Source organism: Odontesthes bonariensis, chromosome 13 (assembly GCF_027942865.1).
Source record: "Odontesthes bonariensis isolate fOdoBon6 chromosome 13, fOdoBon6.hap1, whole genome shotgun sequence".
NCBI classification, from domain to species: Eukaryota; Metazoa; Chordata; class Actinopteri; order Atheriniformes; family Atherinopsidae; genus Odontesthes; species Odontesthes bonariensis.
Genome location: NC_134518.1, coordinates 20,410,365 through 20,435,589, shown reverse-complemented (window position 1 = coordinate 20,435,589; position 25,225 = coordinate 20,410,365). Strand labels below are relative to the sequence as shown.

The window sequence follows — 25,225 nt, the reverse complement described above, 5'->3', positions numbered from 1 at the left end:
CGCATTCAGCCAGCCCGCATATTTTGACTTATCTGAGTGGAATTTTGTGCTGAGCATCCACCAAAACTTAAGAGGATGATTTGCAAACTGAACTGCACGTAGAGAACCTCTAATTTTCTACTTCTTGCGAGTAATCCTGATCTTTTATACATTCACTTTGTCCTGAGGGCAGGGCTTCAACACTTTAGATGTGTTTTTATTTGTTTAGTCGAGCCTGTGATTGAAAGTGTGAGGTTTGGTCGGGTGAATGTGGGTCCTGAAGTGGGTCTAGGGGAATTAAAACGGATCTAAAATCTGCAGCTTGGTTTCCACACCCTGCACCGAAAGAGAAAGAAGTTAATAAAGCACACCCTCTATCATTTTCACTTTTTGTGTGTTTTTTACATTCAGGAATTAACTACCTCAACATATTATTTACATTATCTTTTTGGATTTCCCAGATGGTTTCAGACCGTGCAAAAATGAAGAGAATGGGTTTTGTAGTGTGGGTATTCTGTTATGAATAAACATGCAGTGGAAGAAAAGGTCTTTCAGTCTCATTGTGCACCTCTAGAGAGCAGCATTATTTTTCCTCCCAAAATGTATTGTATCTCAGCTTTTCTCATTCTCAGGGACTCTCAAGGAAACGGGGGGGGGGGGGGGGATTCCTTGCATTGTTCCTCTTTACACACTGCCCACATTGATATGTTGTTTTACACGTTTCAGCTTGTGTAGCCTTGATTTTTACCCAGATATCTTCAAAATAAGATGTCTCTTACTACTTAGAGACTGGACTGAAAGTGTCATAAGCACCGTAAAGTAAGCAGTCACACCTAAAAACAGTACTGAAGACTAAATAGTGATGTACAGTGCACTCGGTTGCAATCAAGCATTATTCATGTAAGAATTTGTCCCTGTTACTTAGTCAACAGTCTACTGATCAGGCACTTGCGGGGGATTGGATGAGCACTACTATCACAGTGCTGGTAGTGGTTTTATGTGCCAATAGTTTTCTCGTCTTGGTGTGGAATGCTCTTGTTGTACTTCCCCACGAAATCCAGCCTCCTCCCTCAGCATTGTTCTTGGGCAATCAATGAAATGACATCAGTGTGTGTACATGAGAGCCAGGGGGAGCGACAAGCGGAAATAAATGGGAGGAGATAGGAGGAGGCTGCGCTGTAACTGAATTTAAATCCCCTAATTCCTATATATATTTTTTTTTACAAACGGGTTCACATCCGTCGACGTGGGTTTTACACGGGCACGAACGACTTACCCGCAGTTTGCCGAGTGACTTATTAACACCAAACGAACACCTGTAAGAGGAGAGGAATTCCAAGTGCGCCGTGTTTACGGTAAAGCCGCTTGTTGATCCCGCCCTCCCTTTGATAGAAAACTCGGTGATGTCGCCTCGTCTTTAACGAACCTGACCCAGAAGACAGGGAAGGAGGGGGATAGAGGGCAGAAAACACGAAAAACGGAGCAGAAGGGTTCGGGGCAGGATTACCCTGAGCAGGTGAGTGAACTAATTAATTTTACCAGCTTTTTGGCACATGAGGGTTCTTCTATCATTTTTTTTTCATTGATTGTGGACGTATTGCAGCGTTGGCAAGGAGTGGTCACATATTCGACAGATCAGCACGACTCTCCGTGGCTAACGTTAGCCAACGATGCTAACGTAAAAGTTAAACTGACGCCCTGTTAATTACTGTGCACGGTGCGACTCGGATTAACTTTTGACATTAACAAATATAGCAAGAGAAAAAAAATGTACGAGTTATCTGTAAAAGCTGCTTGACTGAACACTCCGCCTCTTGCGGCTAATCTGTGTTTGCCATGCTAGCGCTAGCCCTGCTGTTGGCAGCGTTCTCGCTCGGCTATGTGGGTTATTGTGATGCTAACATTGCAAGACAGCCAAACCAGGTCATGTGGTTGCGGAGCGAGCATTCAACCCAACTCAGCTTATTTTTGATCTAATTTAGCGGAACTGTGACGTTAGCCCAACCACCGAGTAACTCAGATGCTCGAATCTTTTGTTCATTTCGATGGCTTATTGTGTGCGCCCGTCTGTCTGTCTGTATGTATGTATGTATGTATGTGTGTGTGTGTGTGTGTGGGTCTGAGAGAGGGAGAGAATTGGCTTTTGCTGCCTGCTCTGCTCTTCGCCACTGACCCATATTGGTTTCATACGTTGGCAGGTCATTCACGACAATATGTGGACAGTATGTAGGATTTCACTTGATCAGGGCAATGCTAACTGCTAGCGGCTACTGATGGTTCACAGCGAGGGCTGCAATGGAAGAAAGGAGTGAGATCCACTGGCTGCGTAGACATGTATACATTTTCTATGATTTGACCCAGTTAACGCTGCAGTTGGCGGCTCATTTCGCTGCATACCGTCGGTAGCAGACAGCTCGAGCAGATTTAGTAGATTTCGTTACCTCGACGGTTTCCCGTTGGTAGAAAACCTCCACGGGGCTGAGCGGACCTGGAGGTAATTGGAAACATTTCGACGTGTTGGACTAAGCGCGTTATTGTGTGTATTCTATCTAAAGCCCCTTTAGTGTAATTCCACTGTAAAGGCGGTGGTCTTCCACAGAGCCTGGGATAATCAGTTTGTGAACCCGTTGGGTGGGTCATGTGTGAACTTGTTTTGTTGGGAAAATGCTTTGGGTGGGGACAACTGTCAGCCGCCGTGTGAACAGGTAAACTAGCTTTTCCATTGTAAGCACAGGTTTCATGCAGGCGCACACTCTGCTTTGAGATTTAGAGCCTTCCCTTTGGGCTTTAGGCCTGTCCGGGTGTATGTTTGAACACTGTGCGTTTGTGCTGCAGGTGTAATTGACTCAGGTCTGTGGCTGGTTTGATGTGCTGCTTCAGGAGCCACCACTAATAAGCTTTTCCCGGGACTTGTCTCCAAGTCGTTGTTTGATTGTTGACACATGCTCCCAACACAGACTGTGGTTGTGTCTGCTGTTTTTAAGTTGTGCGGGTTAATCCATAAAGAGTGTGTGTGTCTACGTATGTGCATACCTGTTAACATCACATGTGTATGTGTTAGCAGGTAAGTGGATTAGCGTGGTAAAGCTTCAATCTCATTACAAGCCTTGGCATCACACAGACTTAACATCAAATTGCAGTGTCACTTAGCAGAAACGAGTGCACAGATGTGCGTTTCTACAGTGAATGTGCTGTTTCAGTGGGAGGTTTTGCTGCCGATGGCAGGTGTAGGCGCTTGTTGGTCTAACCAGGGTTGAATGTAGTTGACAAAGGCTTCATTGTTTGTTTGAATGTGCTCGTAGATGTCCTCTGACAGGGTTAAGTGAGTCATGCTGACTGATGGCTTCAGAATCAGAAGGAGGTATCTGACTCGTGGTGTGTCAGAGTGCAATCAGATGTTATTGACCTCGAGGCGCGGTGCTTGCCATTTTGAACTTTTCTTCCTGTCCTGTTTTGACCGGCGGAGCATGACCCGTCCTCTTTGCACTTTTGTTCCATTACCTCTGAAGTACACGCAATCCCAAAGCGATAGGAGTCTGCAAAATGGTTACATTTATTTGGCCGAGTGCAATGTCGTGTTACTTATTTTCGCCAACGGTCCCAAATCAAACACCATCAGCTTATTTTTAGTTTACTGTAGCTCCACTGATCTGTTATTTGAACTGCAGCCTTTTGATGTTTATGCTCAAATAATAATTAGAAATGATTAACAAAGGAAATAAAATGATTCAGTGGTTTGAATGTGTGAAGTCTGCCTTAAATTAATAAAAAATAGTATAAAATATATAATATATTGGCTATATATCAAAGTGCGCTGCAAAGCAGAACTGAAAATGCTAGATGGGGAACTGCTTTTGCTAAATGGGAAGTGATTTGTGGTCGCATGATCATCATTTGGGTAATTAGGGGTTTTCGCCGCAAAAAAGACACGCTGTTGTTGGAGGAGCGCAACCAACGTTGGATGGTTTATGAAAGTGTACGACCCAAAGACTTGCACTGTTTGTGTACAAGTAGTTCTGTTGTGGAAAATGGTTAATCAGGAGCCAAACACGCCATTGTGTCCCTTTACTCATCTCTGATGTTGAATCCATAACATCCTGTTTCTCAGGAAGTGGGAAAGAGGGGAAAGGGGAGGGGAATGGCAATGGGACGACATTGATTGTTTTCATTGTTCAACAAAACTCAGTGCTGACTTTCAAGGCCAAAACTAACAGCTGTGAGAGGGGGAGATGGGTGGAAAGCAGAACTCATTAGTATGCGAACAGCAACATAATTTAACCCCCTCAGACTCTCATACATGTGTCCAGTGTATAGTGATGTTCTCCAGCTATTTTCATGGTTGCGTCTGTACTCTCTGTTGCACAAACTCCACATTGTTCCACCAACCTCCCAGACTGACAGCTGCAAACTCCCTGCTGCCTGTGGTTAAACCTCAGTCACTCACATAACCACACTTTCAGCTACACCGGTCAAGAAATAACAATCATAGTTTGTAATTCATCTGGTAAGAAACTTCAGTTGACCTCGTTTGTGAAAGGCGATTAAGTTTTTGTTGACAGAGAGTTTGTTTTGGCTAAAATAATCGGGAGATGGTAGCAGAGGAGATATAAAGTCGACACTCAATGTTTGTGCCACAGTGACGTGACGGCTTGCCTTGAAATGCCACAACAGCACAGTAAACGCTGATATCTGAATGATGATTAGCCAGTGTCCTGCTACGGTCTTTGTGTGGGTGAGTGGGTGGGCTGCTAAGCTGAATTGGCCCAAGACAATGCTAGGAATGCAAGATTAGCTTTTATCTTTCATTCAACAATCCTGACCTTATCTCTGCCCCCCTTTTATCCTCATGTTTACCCTCACATTCTCCCCGTCTCCCTGCCCATCCATTTATTTTATGTTGGCTTTTACACTGTGTCCATCTCGGCCTGAAGTGGATAATATCTCCCCTGTCCAGGCTGTGCCCATATATAGACATGTGTGATGCAGGACAGCAGTTTGTCATTGGTTCAGGTAGGAGGTTACGACTCTGGGAGAGTGCATGTGTCATCGTGCCTTCCTGTAAATCGGTCTCATCCCGCATGTAAATCCTGGTTGTGGTTGTTGCTGATTTTTATTTCTTTTCTTTTTTTTCCCATTGGCCACTCCTTGTTTTGTCATTAGGCCGCCTCACCTTCTTCCCCTTTCCCACACGAGCTATTTAAAAAAAAAAAAAAAAAAAGTTTATTATTAAACATTTATAACATGTAAAGGCATACAGATGCAGTAAGACGTGCAACATTTAGAGGCTTTACCAGTAAAAATTAAACCGGTAAAGTTATTGTGTTGTAATAGTCTGTCTGCGGTGATGTCATAACGTCTGGCTCTCTTCTTTTGCACAGTCTAGTGCTGGTGAAACCGTGAGTCACTCATCACCATCTCCTGGACTCATTCTGCCTTTGCTCGTCTCTCTGTTTGCACTTATTAATGCTCTCCCTGTCAAATCCACAAACACCTGCTGCTTGAAGTGTAAATGCAGGTCACTGTTTGTTGCCCAAACCCCCCAACTCTCACAAGTGTGCCTGTGTGTGTTGCTCATACAGAGAGAGGGAGGAACTGAGAAACTGAACTCCAGTTGCCCCTCCCCTACCTTGGCAAACCGGTCGTGCAGGTGTGTGTTGCAATGCCTGTGTTTTTTTTCACCTTTAACGTCAGAGCTGATGACAAAATGCAGGTTGCTGCAGCAGAGTGCGTATCAGCAGATGGGAGCATGCGAGTCTCTAGGGTCCACTTGTTTGGCTCTGATATAGCCCTGTCTTTCTCCGAGCCAAGATAACACGGGATGACGGCGCGGATAAACGGCAGTTGAGGGAACGAGATCAGCGAACCAACAGAGTTGGGGGGGGGCTGTAAGAAAAACAAAAGGCAAGGTTAAGCAGGAGATAGGAAAACAGAAGTTTGTAGAACATTTGGTTCTTGGAGGCTGTTTTGCTTATTTATTTAATTTATTTTCTTTATGCTGACAGTAGATGTTCTGAGACCCACAAATGGCTGCAGCTTGGTCAGCTTCCCATCACTTGCTGCCTTACACAGCCAAATGTTGAGTAAATACAGGGTGTGTCTAAAGGCCAGAGCTACTGTAGATCTGTCTCTTGCTGTGCTTTTTGGGTTCATAGTGCAAACACAGCCCCTGTTGACACACATGTATGGTATTCTTTTTTTTTTTTTTTTTGTATGTTTTTTTTTTTTTAACTGAGATGCCTGTGCTGAAATAATTCTCCCTCACTATCCTTGTTCTTCTCCCCCTCCCACCCTCTTTCCTCCTTTGCAGTCCATTCCCCTTGTTTCTGGGCTTGGTGGTTCAGTGGCATTCTACACATGAACAATTAGAGCACCGTCTCTGACCTCGGCGTGATCTCTCACCTCTTCAACCAAAACCAGGCCCACAGGTGAAGTGTGTGTGTGTGTTTTCTAATTTTCTGCAAACAGAGCTTTTGGAAAAAAAAAAAAGATTTTAGGCCTTTTCACATCTGACTTTTCGTGCCGAGACTGTTGCGCCTTGGTGTCTTGTTTGAGAGTAAAGAGGCGGCATGAGTGGCTGAAAGTTGACCTGCCACTGATACGCCTCTGGACTGGCAAGGGAGGTAGTAACAGAGGTGAAACGGACTATGTGTGTTAGGGCGAACCGTCTCTCCAGAATGCAACAATGTCGTCCCTCGGCTGATTCTGCGATGCCGACTTGATGCGTGTAAGTACACACTGATGCAGGGCTGCGCCGCCTTGGTTTTGCATGTGTGATTTGCAAAAAGAGTGGTGCGTGAATGAGTTTTTTTTTTTTTTTTCTTGTGTCAGTTAGGTGCCACTAATATGTGAAGAGGGCTATTGTCTTTTCAGGTGTTTGTTGTGCTCAAACCATAATGAGAAGTGTGCAGTTCTCCTCGGCTTATGTGATTCATTTAGTTCATCTTCCTGTTTAGATTAAAAGAAAAAAGGGAAAAAAAGCTGCCTCTGTATGTGTAACAGTTTAATCCCTGTAGATAATTCTGCTGATGCATAGATAAAGAGCACGATGACACAGTCCAGGATAAAGTTTTGATGATTAGATGGTCCTATCAGAAATGCATACAGAAAGATGAATGCAAGGCACCACTCACCACTCTGTGCTGCGTTTCCTGTAGAAGCAGGTTCACGCGTTGCGCTGCTTTCTCATGTATCATCTTCCGAAGCTCCAAGGACACTTTCATGCGTGCGTCAAGTCACTGTTTATTGATCTGAATGTGGAGGAAAATGTGATGTTGACAAATCAACATGCGGTTGCATTTCTGACCAGTGTGCCGTCATCACACGCCACCATCCCCACCATCCCCCCCGCATTTGTCTCATTATTTACTCCGTTTGAGTGTCAATGCATAACGGGTCCAGCTGTATTTTCCTTCTTTACGTAGTGAAACTCTGGATTTTGATGACGCCTACAGTTGTAAGCGATGCATGTGGACGGAAAAAAACGGGAATGATTGAATCGAGCGTGGCAGGCCTTCCAAAGGCTGAGCGGCAACTGGAGACATGTCTTTACAATGATGACTATCGAGCTCTGAGCTTGAGCAATACCAAGATCAACTCTTGTGAAATCCAGATGCCACTTGCATTCCGAGATGGCGTCTTAGCCTAAGTCACAGAACGTTATCTCTCAGGCGATGACTCAGACAGGGTGTAATAACCCTTTGTTTTTAGAATCGGCCCAAAAAAATCTTGACCCACCAGATCCTGCTCTACTTCGGAGTGACTGTTTTTGTTCGACACCCTCCCTGTGCTGATGTGTAACGCCCCCCTCTTTCCCCTTGGGGCCGTGTAGTGTGTATGGAGCAGTGTGAGAGCGCAGCGGCTCTGCTGGAGTCGGTCAGGGAGCAGGAGGCGCAGTTTGAACAGCTGACCCGGGCGCTGGAGGAGGAGAGGAGGAGAGTGGGCCTCCCTGCCACCAGCCCCTCGGCCTTGGGGCGCCCCCTCCCTCACACACAGGTAACACGCCCCAAAAACCCCAAACTTCCCCATCGCAAGTCTTTCATAGCCATTTTTCACCTTCACACCCCATACATGATGGATCCTCGTTCCCCTCATCCAGCCCCTCCAGTGAATTAATGCATCATTTTCCCCCTCTGACATCCATCCATCCATCAGTCACTCATCCCCTCTCTCCTCAGTCGCGCCTCTTCTCCACCAGCGCTCGGCAACTTTGCGTCTGTGTATGTTTGCAAGCTGAATCATTGAAACTTTGTTCACCAGCTCTGCACCTTCAGAGTACGTCTCTTCTTGTGTTCTTGTCTACATGCCTTTCACTACTGTTAACATGCCTGATACGATCGCTGCACGCGTCCAGCATGCATTCAGTCACTCGTCGGACGCCCTCTGACAAATGCGTATACGCCCTTTGTTGTCGAATGTTGTGGAATTTCAGCTACGCTCCTCTCTGCTCCAGCATGTCGTGCATGTGTGACATAGTCCTGCATCCAAAGAAGTATATGTTAATGTTTTAGGAACTTTAATATATTTGTTGTACTAATAATCCATTTGCATATGAGTATTGTTTGTGAAGTGAACATTCATTTATGTAATCATAAAGCAAAATATTGTCTTTCTTGTTGCATTTCTCTTTGTCTTGTTTATGATGAGACGGTTAAGTTGAACTATGTACAGATTTCACTCTTGTGTTTTGTTCTCTAAAGCTGAGAAATTCCTCCATCATAATTTCTGGGAACCCATGCTGATTTATTCAAATAGCTTGTTTATTTATGACAGAGCACAAAAACAGAAATGGTCAAGTTAATGCCAAAGTGAAGCAAGAAATCAGGCAAATAGTTGAACCCTCAAACATTGCGCTATAAATCCAAATGTTTCAGCTGTAAGACTGCGTTTGACCATATATGTATTTGGCAATGTTTTGATTTTTAGTTTTGTTCCCCAGTTGCTTTTGTGAACTAAAGGATTCAGATTTAAATTTTTCCCATTCAAATTTGTTTGTATAGCACATTTCATGTACAAACAGTTCAAAGTGCTTTACATCAAATAAAAGCATTGCAGCAGGGAGTGCAAGAAGCATTAAAAATACATAAAATAATATAAAGAGAAACAAATAAAATCATTTAAATGAATTTAAAATCAGGAAACAGTCTAGATGAGTTAAAAGATATTTCATGCATAGACACATGAGAAAAGAAATGTCTTTAACCTGGATTTAAAAATGTCTACATTTGGTGAAAGTTTAATCTCCTCTGGCAGTTTGTTCCACTTGTTGGCAGCATAACAGCTAAATGCTGCTTCTCCATGTTTAGTCTGGACTCTGGACTGGACCAGCTGACCTGAGTCCTTGGATCTAAGAGCTCTGCTGGGTTTATATTCTCTGAACATATCACAGATGTATTTTGGGCCTAAGTCGTTCTGGGATTTGTAAACCATCAGCAGGCTTTTAAAATCTATTCTGTGACTGACTGGAAGCCAGAGTAAAGATTTTAAAACTGGTGTGATGTGTTCAGATCTCTTAGTCCGGGTTAAAACTCCAGCAGCAGCGTTCTGGATGAGCTGCAGATGTTTAATGCTCTTTTTGGGAAGTCCAGTTAAAAGAGCATTACAGTAATCGAGTCTACTGGAGATGAATGTATGGATGAGTTTCTCCTGGTCTTTTTGGGAGAGGAAACCTTTAATTGTGTTGATGTTTCTGAGATGGTAAAAAGCTGCCTTGGTGACAGCTTTGATGTGGCTGCTGAAAGTCAGATCTGAGTCTATCAACACTCCGAGGTTACCAACTTGGTCAGTGATTGTAAGGTCCCGAGTCTCAAGATATTTACCAACGCTGAGCCTCTTCTCTTTGTTCCCAAACAGAATGATCTCAGTTTTGTCTTCATCATTATTATTATTATTTTTTTTTTTTTTAATTCCTATTTCGTAGTCTCAACCGCTTTCTGGTTTTGAAGTAGGCCTATTTTAGGAAACTTTATTTCGGTAACAAAACAAAAAAAAGACATTGGAGCTTATATTTTCTACTCTTTGAGATAATATTCACTCAGGGACTGAGAATTCAAATATGCTTTTCAGTATCTTTTTTTGGATGACTTTTTTCTTTTAAATTTTCAGAACTTACTGACATTGGTTTTGCTTCTTCTTCATCTCCAAAAGATGAAGGCAAAAAAAAGGGATGCATTTGTCTTGTTTCCAGAAGTATAATCACTGGTGGAGATGTGCTATATGTGCTCCACCGTCAAAGCTCCAAAAACGAGTCAAAGTTTGCCGGTAAATGACAGGCGAATGAATATATTTATATATACATATAGCTGTAGAGGAAGTGTTCCCCTCTGGCTATAAATGCCCTGCCTGCACTTCCCGTTACTTTTTAATAATAGTTGTTCCACCTTGTGGATGTACAATGAAGTGCAGTAAATGTTGCGCAAACAAGGTTTAAGGAGGTGTTTGATGATTTTGAAATTCTTTCTCTTCTTAGTCACCTTAACGGTAACGCCGTAACTTATACTAACTGTGGGTGGACGGGTGTTGGCTGCAAGAAGTTACCAAAGCGGTCCAGTGATGCTGTGTACACATGATGTGACTGCAGATATTTCTGGCAGTTATTTTGTGTCATAATGACTGTTAAACTAAGTAAAAACTTGTACTGTGCGACAGTCACTCGATTACATAAGAGTTTAGCGATGGAGGAAGCAGGTTGAGAGGATGACTGACAGCTTTCCAAGATGTGATCCTCTGTGTCTGGCACTGATTCGCAGATCATAAACAAGCAAGGATGGTTTGGCCTGCACTGAATGTGCCTCAGTAGCAGTACTTCTGTCTGCTTCCTGAGTGGTTGTAAGACGTAGGCATCCCTGGCTACTGGGAGACGTGCCTTTTAATCATAGCTGGTGTTCTGTTGCTTCAGCAAAATGATATGAAACATTTTTGTTGTGTTTTTTTTTTTTTTTTTTTTTTTTTTTTTTTTTCTCTTAATCTCGTCTTGTCCTTTTATCACAGAACGGGCGTTTAGGGGATGCAGACATAGAGCGTCTGAAACTAACCGACTCGTACATAAACGGCACACAGGTAAGTGCCTGTGTATATATTGTTTATCAGAGTTGGTTATTTGCTTTTTATTACTGATGTTTGCACGCGTGTGGTGTCTATGTTACAGTACAGGATGGTTGACCCTGCACACAGCGCTCTAGATGAGAGCTATACACCAGAGGATGACTCTCATGAAGCACACTCGGTCTTCTCTGAGGAAGGAACCACACGGCGGGCAGATAATGGGGTAGCGTGAGAGTTTATATTTCCAAGTGTCTTATCCGTATCATCAGACTCTACAATTAAAAAGAAAAAAAAGATGATACATTTGTCCTGATCTCACTTTCCGTCAGATGAAGAAACCAATTTCACGCACAGTTATGCCCACTGAGTCGCTGTCCACCGATGGGGGCTTTTCAGTGCCTGGTATGGGCGTCTACAGCGCCACACTGGACCGTCCTTACAGGCCGCCTGGTGTAGGTGACTACCCCACTGCTACAGTACCCAGAAATTATCACTATGCGTATGATGACTACCGGGGAGGTCCACCGTCGGAGGCGTACACTAGTCTGAGCAGGGGCTCGCACATGGATGAGCGCTACAGGTACAATAGCACAGAAGCTGCGGGAAACTGCTCACTCTTCATGTAATTGTCTTTAAGGACAGCTCATCTTAACACGCATAGTAAATAAAGTTTTTGGTGGCAGTCCAAAGGCATAAGTCATTCCTGAATTTTTTTTAAATTTTTTTTAATCCTTGGTAGCCACTAATAATAACAAGGCCGCTGATGTTGTTGTTAGTGTATTTATTTATTTATTCATTTATCTATTTATTTTTAAACCCCCGTCCTTTTTATATTGCATATTATAAATAACATGCATCTGAGATTAACACATGCTGTGTTTGGTGTCGAGTGCTAGAAAATAGCACCATAATGCCATGTCAGAAGCCTATTTGTAATGCATGGGCATCTGCTCTTTATTCATCCAAGGAGTGAGATGCACACTTGATCCTGATCCAAAAAAAGCTGCGTGGTGAAACCAGATAACACGCATCTGTGCCTGTAAACGGCACTCATTCTGCAGCACTGACATTCTGAAATGTAATGTAAGGAAAAGATTGTGCCTGACTGACTTCCATCATTCCTGCTTTTCTTCAGGCCGGTTGATGGCTACCGAACTCTGGATTCTGGTTACCGGGCACCGAGCCGCCAACAGCTTGACCCGTACGCTGCGCAGCCTCAGGTGGGCCGAGGAATGAGGGGCATGGGCTCAGCAATGGAGATGAGGTATGGCCACGGCCACTATGGTATGGAGGATGATCAGCGCAGCGTGGGATACGATGAATACGGCATGGGACCTCCACCTATGCATCCTGGGGGCTATGGTACCATGCCACGCCTGGGGCCAGGCCCCGGGGGCATGGACAGACGCAGACTCAGGTAAAACATAAATCTACTGTTCTGGACTTGAGGCAGAATCTGTTATCTTTGATGTGCTCCTAACAGGTTTTCTATCTCCTTCTGTGACTTGCAGGAGCTGTGAGGATACTTTAGATGGTGACATGGGAGGAGTTGACCCTTATGCATGGGGCGTTCCCATGACGATGGATAGGGGTAGCATGGCCTCTCTGGACAGCACATTGAGAAAGGCCCCTCCCGCTTCATGGAGACAGCCAGAACTACCAGAGGTGATCGCCATGTTGAACTACCGTCTAGACCCTGTCAAGACTAACGCCGCTGCCTTCCTTCAGCATCTCACATTCAAAAATGACAAGGTGAAACCATCCCAACATTTACATTCAAACTATTAGCATTTCATGCTTTACTATTTCTCTCTCCGTATTTCAGTTTATCTGAGCATGCTAATTGCGTTTTCAGGTAAAGTCAGAAGTGCGTCGGCTGAAGGGTATCCCAGCCTTAGTGTCACTGTTGGACCACCCCAGCAAGGAGGTTCACCACTCAGCCTGTGGAGCACTGAAGAACATTTCGTACGGACGAGATGCAGACAACAAGATTGCAATTAAAAACTGCGATGGAGTACCTGCTCTGGTCAGGTTGCTGAGGAAAACTCCCGACCAGGACCTCACCGACACCATCACGGGTACCACCTCTCACACAGTCTCTTGTTTTATTATAAAAGCTTGAACGGTCTCTTGTCGCATTGTGAGTGACATTTCTTCTATAATTCCAGGGACCCTGTGGAACCTTTCCTCCCATGATTCGGTAAAGATGGAGATTGTGGACCACGCTCTGCATGCCCTGGCTGACGAGGTGATCGTTCCTCACTCCGGCTGGGAGAGAGGGACCAACGGAGGAGGAGAAGAGAGTTGCAAACCACGACATCTGGAGTGGGAGACTGCCTTGACCAACACTGCTGGCTGTCTTAGGTATGTGAGAGTTCAGAGGATGGAATTGAGACTGGACACAGCCAGGCTTATTTTAAGAAGAAAACCTGCAATTATGTGCTTAACTTTCCGCCTCTTCAACAGGAATGTGAGTTCAGAACGCAGCGAGGCCAGGCGAAAACTGAGAGAATGCACAGGGCTGGTGGATTCACTCATGTACATTGTCCAGTCGCAGATCAACCGCAAAGACGTGGATAATAAAGTAACTGTTCGCAGGAGACATTGATCTCTTTTTTTTTTTTTTTTTTTTTTTTTGGCCTTTGTGCGAATATGTGTCTCTATGACTGATCATGTTGTCCCTTTTCGTTCCTTTTTTCTGCAGCTGGTGGAGAATAGCGTGTGCCTCCTGAGGAACCTGTCGTATCAGGTTCACCGCGAAATCCCGGGTTGTGAACGCTACGCAGAGGCCGCACCCATCAACCAGGGCCCACCCCCAACTAGCAAAGGAGGCTGCTTTGGCTCTCGAAAGGGTAAAGGTCAGTATCGGACAGTTATCAAAGCCAAGAGCTCCACTGTGTCTGACAGATTAGCTGCTCAAAGACAGGCAGTTGCTGGTTTGTTTGAGCTTGCTGGTGGCGGAAGCACCTGTCGCTGTTTTTCACACTCTGCCACTGTTTCCCCCCCCTCTTTTTTTTATTTTATTTTAATTTTCCCCTCCTCTTCCTCCCTCTTCTGTCTTCCCACCCTCCTTCATGTCTTCCTGTCTCTCTGCTGTGTTTAGATGAGTGGTTTTCCAAAGGTAAGATTTTCCTCTTGGTGTTCTCACGAACATTTAAAGCTACCGTGCACTGTCACAACTAATTTACTAACGCAAAACAAAACCGTCAGAGAAACAAGACTGTCCACTGTTGAAGTCACATGCAGCAGACTGGCATGATCATTTGATGTCACTGAATCGACACTGCATGCATACGATGCTCATCTCACTGGTTGCATGTTCATCTTTTAAAAAAAAAAAAAAATAAATAAATAAATATTTGAATTCATCCAGAACGGCACATTTACTTTATCTGCTAAGTCTTTTTATTTATTTATTTATTTATATATATTTTTTAATTTTTGTTTTTTATTACAGGAAAGAAGGATGGAGATGATGGAAGTGGAGATCACATTGATATTCCAAAGAGGACAACACCTGCCAAAGGTGATTTATTTATTTATCTTTTGCCCAACTGACATTTATAACTGAGAGGCTCCAATTCCTCGTGTCTTTAGTATTGCTTTCTTATTTAGTTCTATTGCTTGACGAGGCCACTGGTGTTTAGCTGGCCTGACGTCTCTAGACAAACGCATCATTTTTGAGTTGATCTTGATACGGTCCGTGTCCAATGGCTCTTAATCAAAGAAGGCAAACTAAAATTCCTCTAGACACAGTAGGAACAGCCCATCAGAGCATCTAAACCACAGTATTAACCCCATCCCTTATTGGATAACAGTTGTGATTGGCTTCTCTTAGCACAGTGCTACAGGTGGAGGGTCAGCTGATGCACTTTGACTTGCTCTGACAGGCAGAACAACTGAAACTTTAAGCCAAGACCGCAGCCCACAGATTTATCAAACTCTGTAAACCTAAACTAACACCCCCCTCTTTTTGTTGACATCAGGTTATGAGATGTTGTTCCAGCCAGAGGTGGTTCGCATTTACACATCACTGCTCAGAGAGAGCAAGAACCCTTCTGTGCTTGAGGCTGCCGCCGGTGCCATCCAGAACCTGTGTGCCGGCCGATGGACCGTTAGTAACATTTCCCATGTTGTTATAAGGAGCATCCTCAGCATTGATCCAAATTTAAATGTTCCTGTATTCTTAACCATAAACCCACCATGTTGTTTATTTAGCTGTCTTTCTGTTGCCAGTACACTGCTGTTATTTGACCAACTAATGCTTCTTACTGCATCTGTATGTCTGTGGTTCAGTTTGGTCGGTATATCAGGGCTACTGTCCGTCTGGAGAAAGGTCTCCCCATGATGGCAGAACTGCTGGCTCACGGTAACGACCGTGTGGTTCGAGCGATGTCTGGAGCTTTGAGGAACCTTGCTATCGACAACCGCAACTTTGAACTATTAGGCAAGACGGAAGTTCTCTATTTTAAGTTTAACATCAGCTCTGAGTTGTTGTGCAAGATGAGCACATGTTGACTTGCTGTGTTCCTCCTGAAGGTTTGCATGCTGTGCCTCACCTTGTGGCCAACCTGCCTGGAGGCCAGAAACAGTCTGGACGCACTTTATCAGAGGAAACGATTGTGTCAGTACTGAGCACGCTTTCTGAGGTGGTGGGCAACAGTCTGGAGGCAGCAAAGACCATCCGAGCGTCGCAAGGGATCGAAAGGCTGGTGCTTATCAATAAGGATGGGTAAGCGTTTCCTCAATGCAGACATAAAAATAGTCCTTTCATCAAGTTTTCCGGTGCTCACACTTGCGCTAAAGTTCAGTAGCTCTGAAATGTCGGCAGAATGAAGCGTTTCTCTGCGGGACGTGCAGAACATGCAGTAATGCATGAACATATTTCTCGGTGTCCTACAGAAAACGCTCTGACCGTGAGGTGCGAGGGGCGGGGCAGGTGCTGCAGCTTGTTTGGGCTCACAAAGAGCTGCGCAAGCCTCTTGAGAAAGATGGCTGGAAGAAGACAGACTTCATGGTCAACCTCAACCCCACCACCAATGGCCCGAGCACCCGAGCTAACGGCACCTACGAGGAGAGCACCACACCACTACTGGACAGAGGTAATTATTCATGCCTCAAAATACTTTTGAAGTCCTTAGATCAAACATTTTACAGACCAAAATGTTTTTGTTTTTTTTCCTAATCTTAACTTTTGACTGTATTTTTTTTCTCAGGGGAAAAGAGGGACATGATTCCTATGAATGACCTTGGCCCTGGTTAGTACATTTATTTCTGCTGCTCCTTTTTTATTTTCTTATCAGGAAGAGAACTGCAAAGATTGTGTCTTTGGAAATCAGATCTGTACTGATATACATACTGTTTTGTGTGTGTGTCCCTCAGAGGCCTACTCTACACTGGACCAGAGGGAGAGGAGACACACTCTGGATGAGACCACAGACACTTTACCGGTACTTCGGCTAACTCTCGCGCACATTCCCACGATTGCTGGCTTCACTCGCACTAATTCCTAACTCCCTGCACAATATTGAATATTTCCTCACTGTAGCCTTTAAACCTCACAATAACTGACACTTTTCTGTCTTACCTTCACTTCCTGTCCACCTTCTTTGTTTCTCTCTTTCTGTGGTTCTCTCTCAGCGAGGGGTGTATGGGGGCAGAAAGGGCTCCCTGCCTCTGTTGGACTCCTACGATGGTTAGCCCTACCCCCTCCCCTCTACTCCCCTCTGCATGTAACAGCATGGTATGTCCAACTGACCTCTAATCCTGCATGGACTCTATGAGCTGTGTTCCTTACGTCTTGTATAAATTTAAACCCTCGGAGAAACCGTTCAGTGGTGTACTGAAACTCTGGCAGAGGACTATCGTGCTGATGCCTAACTATGTGATTCCCTGGTCTTCTGTGCTGTACATGCTGGTGTAGTATGCTGCAAGGTGTTCCTTGTGCATTGTGGTCCATTCAGTCTGTCAGTTTAGATTTGAGTCCCAGTCGATGATGGTGGTGAAGATTGAAATCCTGGGAATAATAACTTTAGTCCGTGCAGTGGTGGCGTCACAAAACCAGAACTTTGACTCGAGCACTCCCGAAAACATAATTCTTATTGTGAGATGATGAAAAAAATGCTCGATGCTTCTCAAAGCAGCATTGGAGTGGATGTTAAAGCAATTCACATATAGTTAGTTGTACCATAATTTGTAGTTCACCCGGAATGCACACAGAGGGATGAGCCTGGATGGCGTCGGTCGTGCCCATCCGCTTACAGCAGTTTGGAGGGTGCACGTGTGTCCGCTGGAGGCTGCGCCATCACCCACCGATTTGTTAAAATGACAGCACTCCTACTCTGATGAGCCGCGTCTGCTTTGTTGCTCGGTCCCTGCGCTGTTGTATTTGAGGGCACTCTCCCGTGGTTGTGCACAGAACTACAACAATGCAAGCCCCAGAATATGAGAAGTTTCAACCTTGTTATAATTCTTGGGCGTGGCGAGCATCAAGGGCAAGAACCTGTTTTCAGGTCATTTACTAAACTTGCAGCAAACTTTTAAAGGTACAGGTACACTTCGCTTAAAAAAAAAAAATATATATATAGATTAAAAAAAAATAATAATAATAATAATACACCCCCATCCTGTTTCCCAGTTTGCACACACTCGTTTCCTGTCCTCTCTTCTTAATTCCTCCCTCCAGAGATGCGAGGAGGCGACGAGCATTGAAAATCGTCGATGGTTAGATATGACACTGAAACCCGTATTTCATTACTTCTGTCAGATGAAGTGTTTTGGGGTGCGTCTAAGGTACGCATTTCCTTTTAATTCACCACCAGATGTTGTGGATCCACAAATGATTCGGCAGCATATGCTCTCGCTCACAGCTCCTACCGAAGCCTCCTGGCTCCTCTCCTCTGGCTGTATTTCACAGACACGAGGATGGAGGAGACTGCGCCTGAGTCTACGCCTGCCTGATCGACCAAACTAGTCACTATACTCTCCCCCCCCATTTCATTACTAGCCCCTCTGGCTGAGGGTTTTATTTCCGCGTGAATTGAACCTCGGATGTTATAGGAAGTCTGCAATTGTGACGGCACCAGTGTACAGCACGCTGTACTTGTACCACTCAAGTCTTTTGTTGCCTTGTATGTGTTGGTTAGCCACAAAGTGGTAACTCTCCGCTCATGTTTCGTGTCTGTTTCTAATCTCCAGAAAAACTGATAGTGTGCATCACCCAGTTGGGGCCGTCCCTGCCCTACCACTGCTACTGAGGAGAGAAGACCCAGACACGCAGGCTGTCTCCTCGTCCCTCCTTAACTTCCTCTCTTCCTCTCTATCACCACACAGATGGGATCTAAAGATGAGGGTTGGCATCCAAAGAAAGCGGTTATGTTGTAGACAAAAAGTTTCATGCAGCACAAACACACACACACACACACACCATTTCATTCAATTGTAGCAGCAGCAGAATATATTCAGTTGATAAATTATAATTCTCTTCTGTAAAGGCAATCACCTTTGTTGACAATCATTTAATTCCGGTGTTTTCATCCTGCTTGTTTTTTTTTTTTCTTTTTTTTACTTCCTTCCGTCAAAAGTAGAATTATTTAGTTTTTTCTTCTCATGGCCGACTTGTTGCCAACACCCGCATCCTGACGCCGAACTTGTATTTAGACTTCGATGTAGGGTATATACTGTATATAAAAAGAAAAAACGGGAGGACTGCGTTAGTTTTGGCTCATTAATTTAAATTGTCCCTTCACTGGGAATGTTGGGAGTTTGGACGCACCGACAGGCCGCCCTGTAGATGCAGAATGTTTATATAGGAGTTATTTTTCTGTCTAGATTTATTTTCTCTGTTGGGATGAGCGCAGACCTGAAAGGCCAGGTGTGTGTATATTTGTCAAACGCTAAACCTGTGGCTGTGTGTGTTGAAAATGACTGTGGACCTTTTTTATTTTATTTTATTTTATCTTTTTTTTTAAAATTTTTTTCCTTTTTTGGAGTGCGTCTTTGCGTGCACGGACCAGACACAGGAGGCAGGCGCCGCATGTTGATTGTCTCATCGGTCACAATGTCTTGTTTTTCTTGTGTTCCCTTCATCCAGTGACTTTTTTTGTTCTTTTTTTTTTTTTCTCCCTTCTCTTTTATGTTCCTGCTGCCTCTTGTTGTGTTTTTATAATTTTAAAGTTTTTTTGTTTTTTTTTTAACTCCCCAAGCGGGAAAAAGGTTTTCAGCCACTTTGTTCTGACTTTGTGGATTTAGCTGACCTGTCCAGTCAAACCTGTCAGACCCTGGTACTGGGATGTGAAGCTGTGGGTGAACACTACTACAATCTAAACCACTATCGTCTAACCATTCCTAACTCTTCTGTCGAAGTTCCCGGCTCAGTTTTAAGTTTCAAAGGAAGAGGAGAATAATTTGCTGCGATGAGCTCTGCAAGTCTGACTCATTCATAAGCAAATGTATACAATAATGCTTTGTCGGCATTCAGACCCGCATCTGTTCTACAATGCTGCAAATAAAAATACAAATTTGAGAGGGTTGTTCTTCCAGAGGATACCTGAGATTTAGCAAATATGGGAGAGATGACTGATGTTTAATATAAATTGGGAGGTGGACACAAAAAAAGCAGTTTTGTGTCTGTGACCCATTTGTTTTGACCATTTAAGTGTTGTATTTTGTTTCCTTTTGTGTCTGGTTTGTATTTTATTTTGGGGTTTGTATGTGGGTGAGAGCATTATGCAATTTGTTCTACTTTTTAATCCAACTTTTACAGCTCTGGCTTTTAAATGCAAAAAAAAAACAAACAACAAAACAAAAAAACTAAAGGCCAATCTTTTTCTTTTCTTTTTGTTTCTAAACTTGTCACATACATAGTATATTTGTACTGTTGCCTAACCATGTAAAATGATAATGTACCATTCATACCTGCCTTGGCTCTGAGAACTTGCTTTTTCAGTTAAATATGTAACTGGTAATACTGTCGTTTTTTTGTTTTTGTTTTGTTTTTTTATATAAATAAAGATCTTTTCTTGGACAAGTTTTGGTGACATGTGCAGTGGTTGTGAGGAAAGACTTCTGTTGCTGAATGTGTCTAATTAAAGAGAGACGGTCTGTGTAATTTCATCCCCTGGCACGTGCTAGGGCAGATGGCAAATGCTTAGGCTCGACACTGTTTGCTCTTCACTCCCTAACATCAGTTTTGGGTTGGTTAATTATCCAGGAGACATTTTTAAAACTCCATGCGAACACATTCTTCTGCCAACTTAACTCTGAACTGTGTTCACGCCTACGTTGATCTTCTTTTGAGCTTTTAAACACCATATCCGTCACAGCACTGCTGAGTGTTGGCATTTTTTTTTTCCTTTTTTTTTTTTTTTTTTTTTTTTTTTTTCTTTAAGCTTTGCTGTTGTCTCTGGTTACACATCGACGCTGAATGGTGCTGTTTGTCGGAGGAACATGAGGATTTCTAGAGGTCATAAAGGTGTCGTGGCGTCTCCAGTATGCAGCACATCCCAAACGACTTTGAAGCAGCTGCTGGATCATGAGGGCTTTAACACTCTTATGTGTGAATGTTTGACGTTAGTCAGGCTAAGATGTGTTGTGAGTCAGCCAATGAGCCAAAATAACCCATCGGTTTCACTATGTGTGATTCACAGCCAAAGTTCGGTTACAGTAGGTGATGTCCTGACATGGCAGTTTATTCTTCAGTTTAAAATCTTACACTTGTTTTATGATGGTGATCTTGCTGTGAGGACATGTTTTATCTTCACAATTAGTTCCATTTCCTCACCTTTCACTTTCACATGGTGGCAAACGAGTCCTCATATCGAGGAAATCGATTTCTCTTTGTGACGAAATGCAAAAAATAGTTGCCAATGTGGTTGAGGGGCAACAATGTAGTACACTTTGAGGAATGTAAACAAAGTTTCACCTATTTACTAGATGCAATGAATCTGACGCTGAATAAAAATCCATTTGCCATCTGTTAAGTCTAACATCTACCCTTGCTGAGCTGCAGCAGAGGAATAATAAAACAAGTTGGTTTTCTATCGCATTACTCATAATACTCATGACAGCTTGAACTACTTTCACTCAGCATGAAGACTAGGTTCTTGTATCGCAGCCAGTACTGAAAGAATTAACAATAATTGGCGACCTGTAGCTACTCGCCCTCGTGAGTGTTGATTCTTCTGTCTCATTTTAACAAATGTTACACACTTATGAATAAGATCTAAACGAATGGCTCTATTTAGAAAAAAAACATCTAAAATCTCAAGTATACGATCGTCATACACCCTTGATGAGATGGAAAATCTAAAGTTTATGGAGACTATAAAACCTTATTGCTGCACCTGTCTGTATGTAAAACCTGCTTCATCAGAACTGTATTATTAGAACAGTCGTGAACTACAGAGAAACTTAAATGTCCTCGAGCTGCTGCAGCACATATCTCACTTGTGTGTTCCTGTTTGCGTTAGTCACTCTGTGTGTGTGTGTGTGTGTGTGTTTCTCATAGTTGTATCCTTTGCAGCTGGTAGAAACGCACACCCTCCTTAAACCTGAGATCCCAAAAGCAGCAGACTCCCCCCGCCCATCCTCACCCCTCCCATCCTCACCCCTCCCTGGTGTCCTGTCATTGGGTGTCATATCTATTTAGGGCTTCAACGCTGTTCTTCATTTTTGCACCGTCTCTTGTACAAGCTGCAACATTTATTTCCATGTCTGAGTGGAAAAACTGCTGGAAGGATCACATAATCGGAGGGGAATGACTGGTTTAATGAGGGATTCAGTGGATTCATCACAGCAGGACAGAGTGCGCAATTAGGGGCACCACTATTCATGGTACGGTAGGAAGACCACATCACTGGGAGTTTATGTTTGGCCTCAACCGTCCCCTCTTGTAATCCTTCAGTGTAATTTGTGGAGTCCAAACAGATCAGTTTAAGAGCTAAGGAACGATCTTGTTCTGGAGTGTAACTAATGGATTCACTGGAGGGCCCTTCCTCTTCATACTCAGGTGGAGAGTCTTCAGATTGCGCTCCAGTTCCAGATTCTTCCCGCCACACTTCCCACACTGGCAACGAGGGCAGGCTCAGCAACCTGGGCTACATGTTTGGGGTGGCCTGGGACCACCTGAGGCCCTTCCTCCCCTTCATCCTCATCAGCTTGATGGTCGTGGCCCTCATTTACCTGATGCAGGCCATCATTTTTGGGGGGCCCTTCAAAGACCCACTCTTCTTTGTCAAGTTTAACGAGCGCTGGCCCCGGCCAACTCCTCATCAACAGGACTCTAGATCCCCTACCGAGGTTTTCAGTCCGGCCCCCTCTCCGTCATTTGAACAAGTCCTCGCTGACCTGGATGGAGTCAATGAGACAGTATGAACTGGAGGAACAGTTTATTTTCTATTTAAATACAAAAAAACTCAAACTACATACACCCAAAGAGCACAGACTTTTTCATCAGCACTTAAAACGTTTGAGAAGCTTTTAGAATTTGCTATATTTTGGCATCAACATCACAAAAAGAAAACAAGTGACACCCAAACAAATGAGATGAGAGCAGAATGATCTCTGTAAGTACATGTAACTCATGGATTATAGTGAAATCACAGTCGTGGGGTGGGGTATGATCCTCATTACTCATGTTTGTCTGAAGTGAGTCAAGGTACACAAAAAGGGGATTTCTGATAGCAGGGCTGCAGGGTGAAAGACACTGATCTCCAAAAGTAACTGCGCTGCCTGTCTGCAGTTAGCTTAAGATCCTGTGGACAAGATGGTGAGATTGAAATGGGTTTAGAAGTTATGTTATGTTTAGAAAAGGGAAAACAGTGCATTCCGGCATAAGAACCTTATCCTACTGGCTGGTGGAATTGTGGGTTTGGGCAAAATAACATGTAAGACTGGATCACTATGAACTTTCTTATTGTGTCTATTTCTGTCCGTCACAGATGATATTACCACTCTTCTTAGGTGTTCTATGTTGGACATTGCAACAATACTACTGTTGTTTTAGTGCCAAATTCCTGTTTTGTGTTGCTAACTCAACTTCACGATGGCTCAACAAGCAAACACTGTACTTTTAAGTATTTAACTTTGGAGGATACCAGCTGAACCTTTTCTATCTCAGACTGTTAAGGTCTCATATAAACTTTTCTTATGTCCTTGCTTCTCTCAGTGTATACATGTGTGCATGTGAGCATTGTGTGAATTTTAAAAGCCTGCCTCTCATCACGTTTCCAGTGAGAAGCAATTATTTGCTGCACTGTGACGCAGTGTATGTAATGTAACCATTCACCAGCCCTCGAGAGTAGACAAGTATGGAAGTTTTTCTGTGCCATCAGAGTTTTAATACGAATTTCTAATGTTGAAATTTTACAGCATCAAAATCAGACTTTGAATTTGAAAAACCAACAGTGTAAAAAAAAACAAAAAACAATTTCTAAAAACAAAAATTCAGTGGAAAAAAATTCAACTTAAAAAAATTCAGTGGAAAAAGAACCAGACTCAAACAGGGAGAAGCAATCGATCCCTGTCTCAATTCATCCAACAGCAGCCAATCAAGTTACGCTCCATTGGACAGATCAGCCATGTCCACCAGTGGGTGATGGTGCTTCGGTGAGTGAGTTTACTTTATTTGCCATTTGTGTTAGTAAAGTTGAGTAATATATATTACTAATATCTATTGGACATTGCAACAATACTACTGTTGTTTTAGTGCCAAATTCCTGTTTTGTGTTGCTCTTAAAACATTTGAGAAGCTTTTAGAATTTGCTATATTTTGGCATTAACATCACAAAAAGAAAATAAGTGACACCCAAACAAATGAGATGAGAGCAGAATGATCTCTGTAGATATTACTAATACCTATTGAGCTGATCTGTCCAATGGAGCGTAACTTTATTGGCTGCCGTTGGATGAATTGAGACAGGGATCAATTGCTTCTCCCTGTTTACCCGGATGTCGAGTCTGGTTCTTTTTCCATTGAATTTTTTTTTAGATGTTGAATTTTTTTACACTGATTTTTTTTTTTACATTGTTGGTTTTTCAAATTCAAAGTCTGATTTTGATGCTGTAAAAATTCAATATTAGAAATTCGTATTCAAACTCTGATGGCACAGAAAAAACTTCCATAGACAAGCACCAAAATATAAAACCGGTTAAGATGCTGGAAAGCACTGGCTTTCTTTAATAGTTTCACCACTGGTTTTCACCATCTCTACAGTCTAACACAAAGACACTTTGGTGTGTTCATTATCATCACTAATGTGATAATCATCCCTTCAACAATATATTTTTACACTTGTGCAAAAATCACTGTCTTCGGGAGGATGAAAAATAACACCCTTCTCATTCCTCCATTCATAGAATTCAATGACAGGATATCAAAGGTTGATTATTGAGATGATAAATTGAGCGTAACTCGACTGTAAGAGTGTCTTTTGACAACAGACATGTGTTTTCTAGAATATCATTGCACCTCGGATCTCAGCCCTCTAAAAGATCACAAACTGTGGCGGACAGCCGGGACACGCCGGTGGTGCCTCTGTGGCGTTTCTGCCGCCCCCTGGTGGCAAAGCGGAAACCTACACTGCGCCGCTCCCACCACGCTGACCTGAGGTTGACCTCACTGAATCGGACAGGAAAAACCAAAGAAGAGCAAAACAAAATGCTGCCCCTCAGATTGCTATGAAAAAACTCACTCAGTTCTAAAACGTACCGGTTTTTATTTTTTCTTTTGACGTGGGAACGGATAAATAGAGCGCTTTGGGACTCGCCGATGGTGAGTGGAGGCGGTGTCCGACACCTGCCCGCGTGCGACTGCAACCTAATTAGCCAGCGGGGAGAGTAGGTTTTAAGCAAGCTCGTGAAAGCGTCGTTAAACGAGTTGTTGAGTCGTTCGTGACATGTTAACTAACATTTGGTTTGTCATGGCAATCTTAGACCTGCTAATTCTGTAATTGTATTCGGCCCAGAGGTTAGCTAGTAGTCAATGTGATGCTAACCTGCAGGTGTGCTTTTATCTCAGAGAAGTCTCAGAGCATTGTTTAAATGTACGTAGTTTACCCACACTAAAGTTTTTCAATTCAGTTGGTTTAAGAGAATATGGGAAATCTTAATGAGAGTTTTAAATGTGATAGAAATCACAATCGAACGTGTTCTGTTAGTTGATTTGTAGCCTAATGGTCAGATCAACTGTTTCATATCTGTGAATGGG

At 43.3% G+C, this 25,225-nt stretch overlaps 1 protein-coding gene across 6 annotated transcripts; it reads left to right on the top strand.

Annotated features, from left to right (window-relative positions):
- Window positions 1–1,202: 1,202 nt before the first annotated feature.
- LOC142397772 (catenin delta-1-like) lies at window positions 1,203–20,047 on the top strand. Of its 6 annotated transcripts, XM_075481458.1 has the most exons (22): window positions 1,203–1,495; window positions 6,287–6,404; window positions 7,808–7,971; window positions 10,966–11,034; window positions 11,123–11,242; window positions 11,349–11,599; window positions 12,155–12,436; window positions 12,531–12,771; window positions 12,875–13,097; window positions 13,188–13,383; window positions 13,486–13,603; window positions 13,724–13,877; window positions 14,123–14,140; window positions 14,477–14,545; window positions 15,006–15,133; window positions 15,316–15,466; window positions 15,559–15,751; window positions 15,922–16,121; window positions 16,236–16,277; window positions 16,402–16,469; window positions 16,660–16,762; window positions 18,217–20,047. In XM_075481458.1, exons 3-21 carry the CDS (start codon window positions 7,813–7,815, stop codon window positions 16,717–16,719), a joined length of 2,742 nt encoding a protein of 913 aa, XP_075337573.1. In that variant the 5' UTR covers window positions 1,203–1,495; window positions 6,287–6,404; window positions 7,808–7,812; the 3' UTR covers window positions 16,720–16,762; window positions 18,217–20,047. The 6 variants fall into 6 exon arrangements, with proteins under 6 accessions (XP_075337573.1, XP_075337574.1, XP_075337575.1 ...); XM_075481459.1 differs by lacking the exon at window positions 14,123–14,140; XM_075481460.1 differs by lacking the exon at window positions 16,660–16,762 and having other exon boundaries at window positions 1,204–1,495.
- Window positions 20,048–25,225: the final 5,178 nt, after the last annotated feature.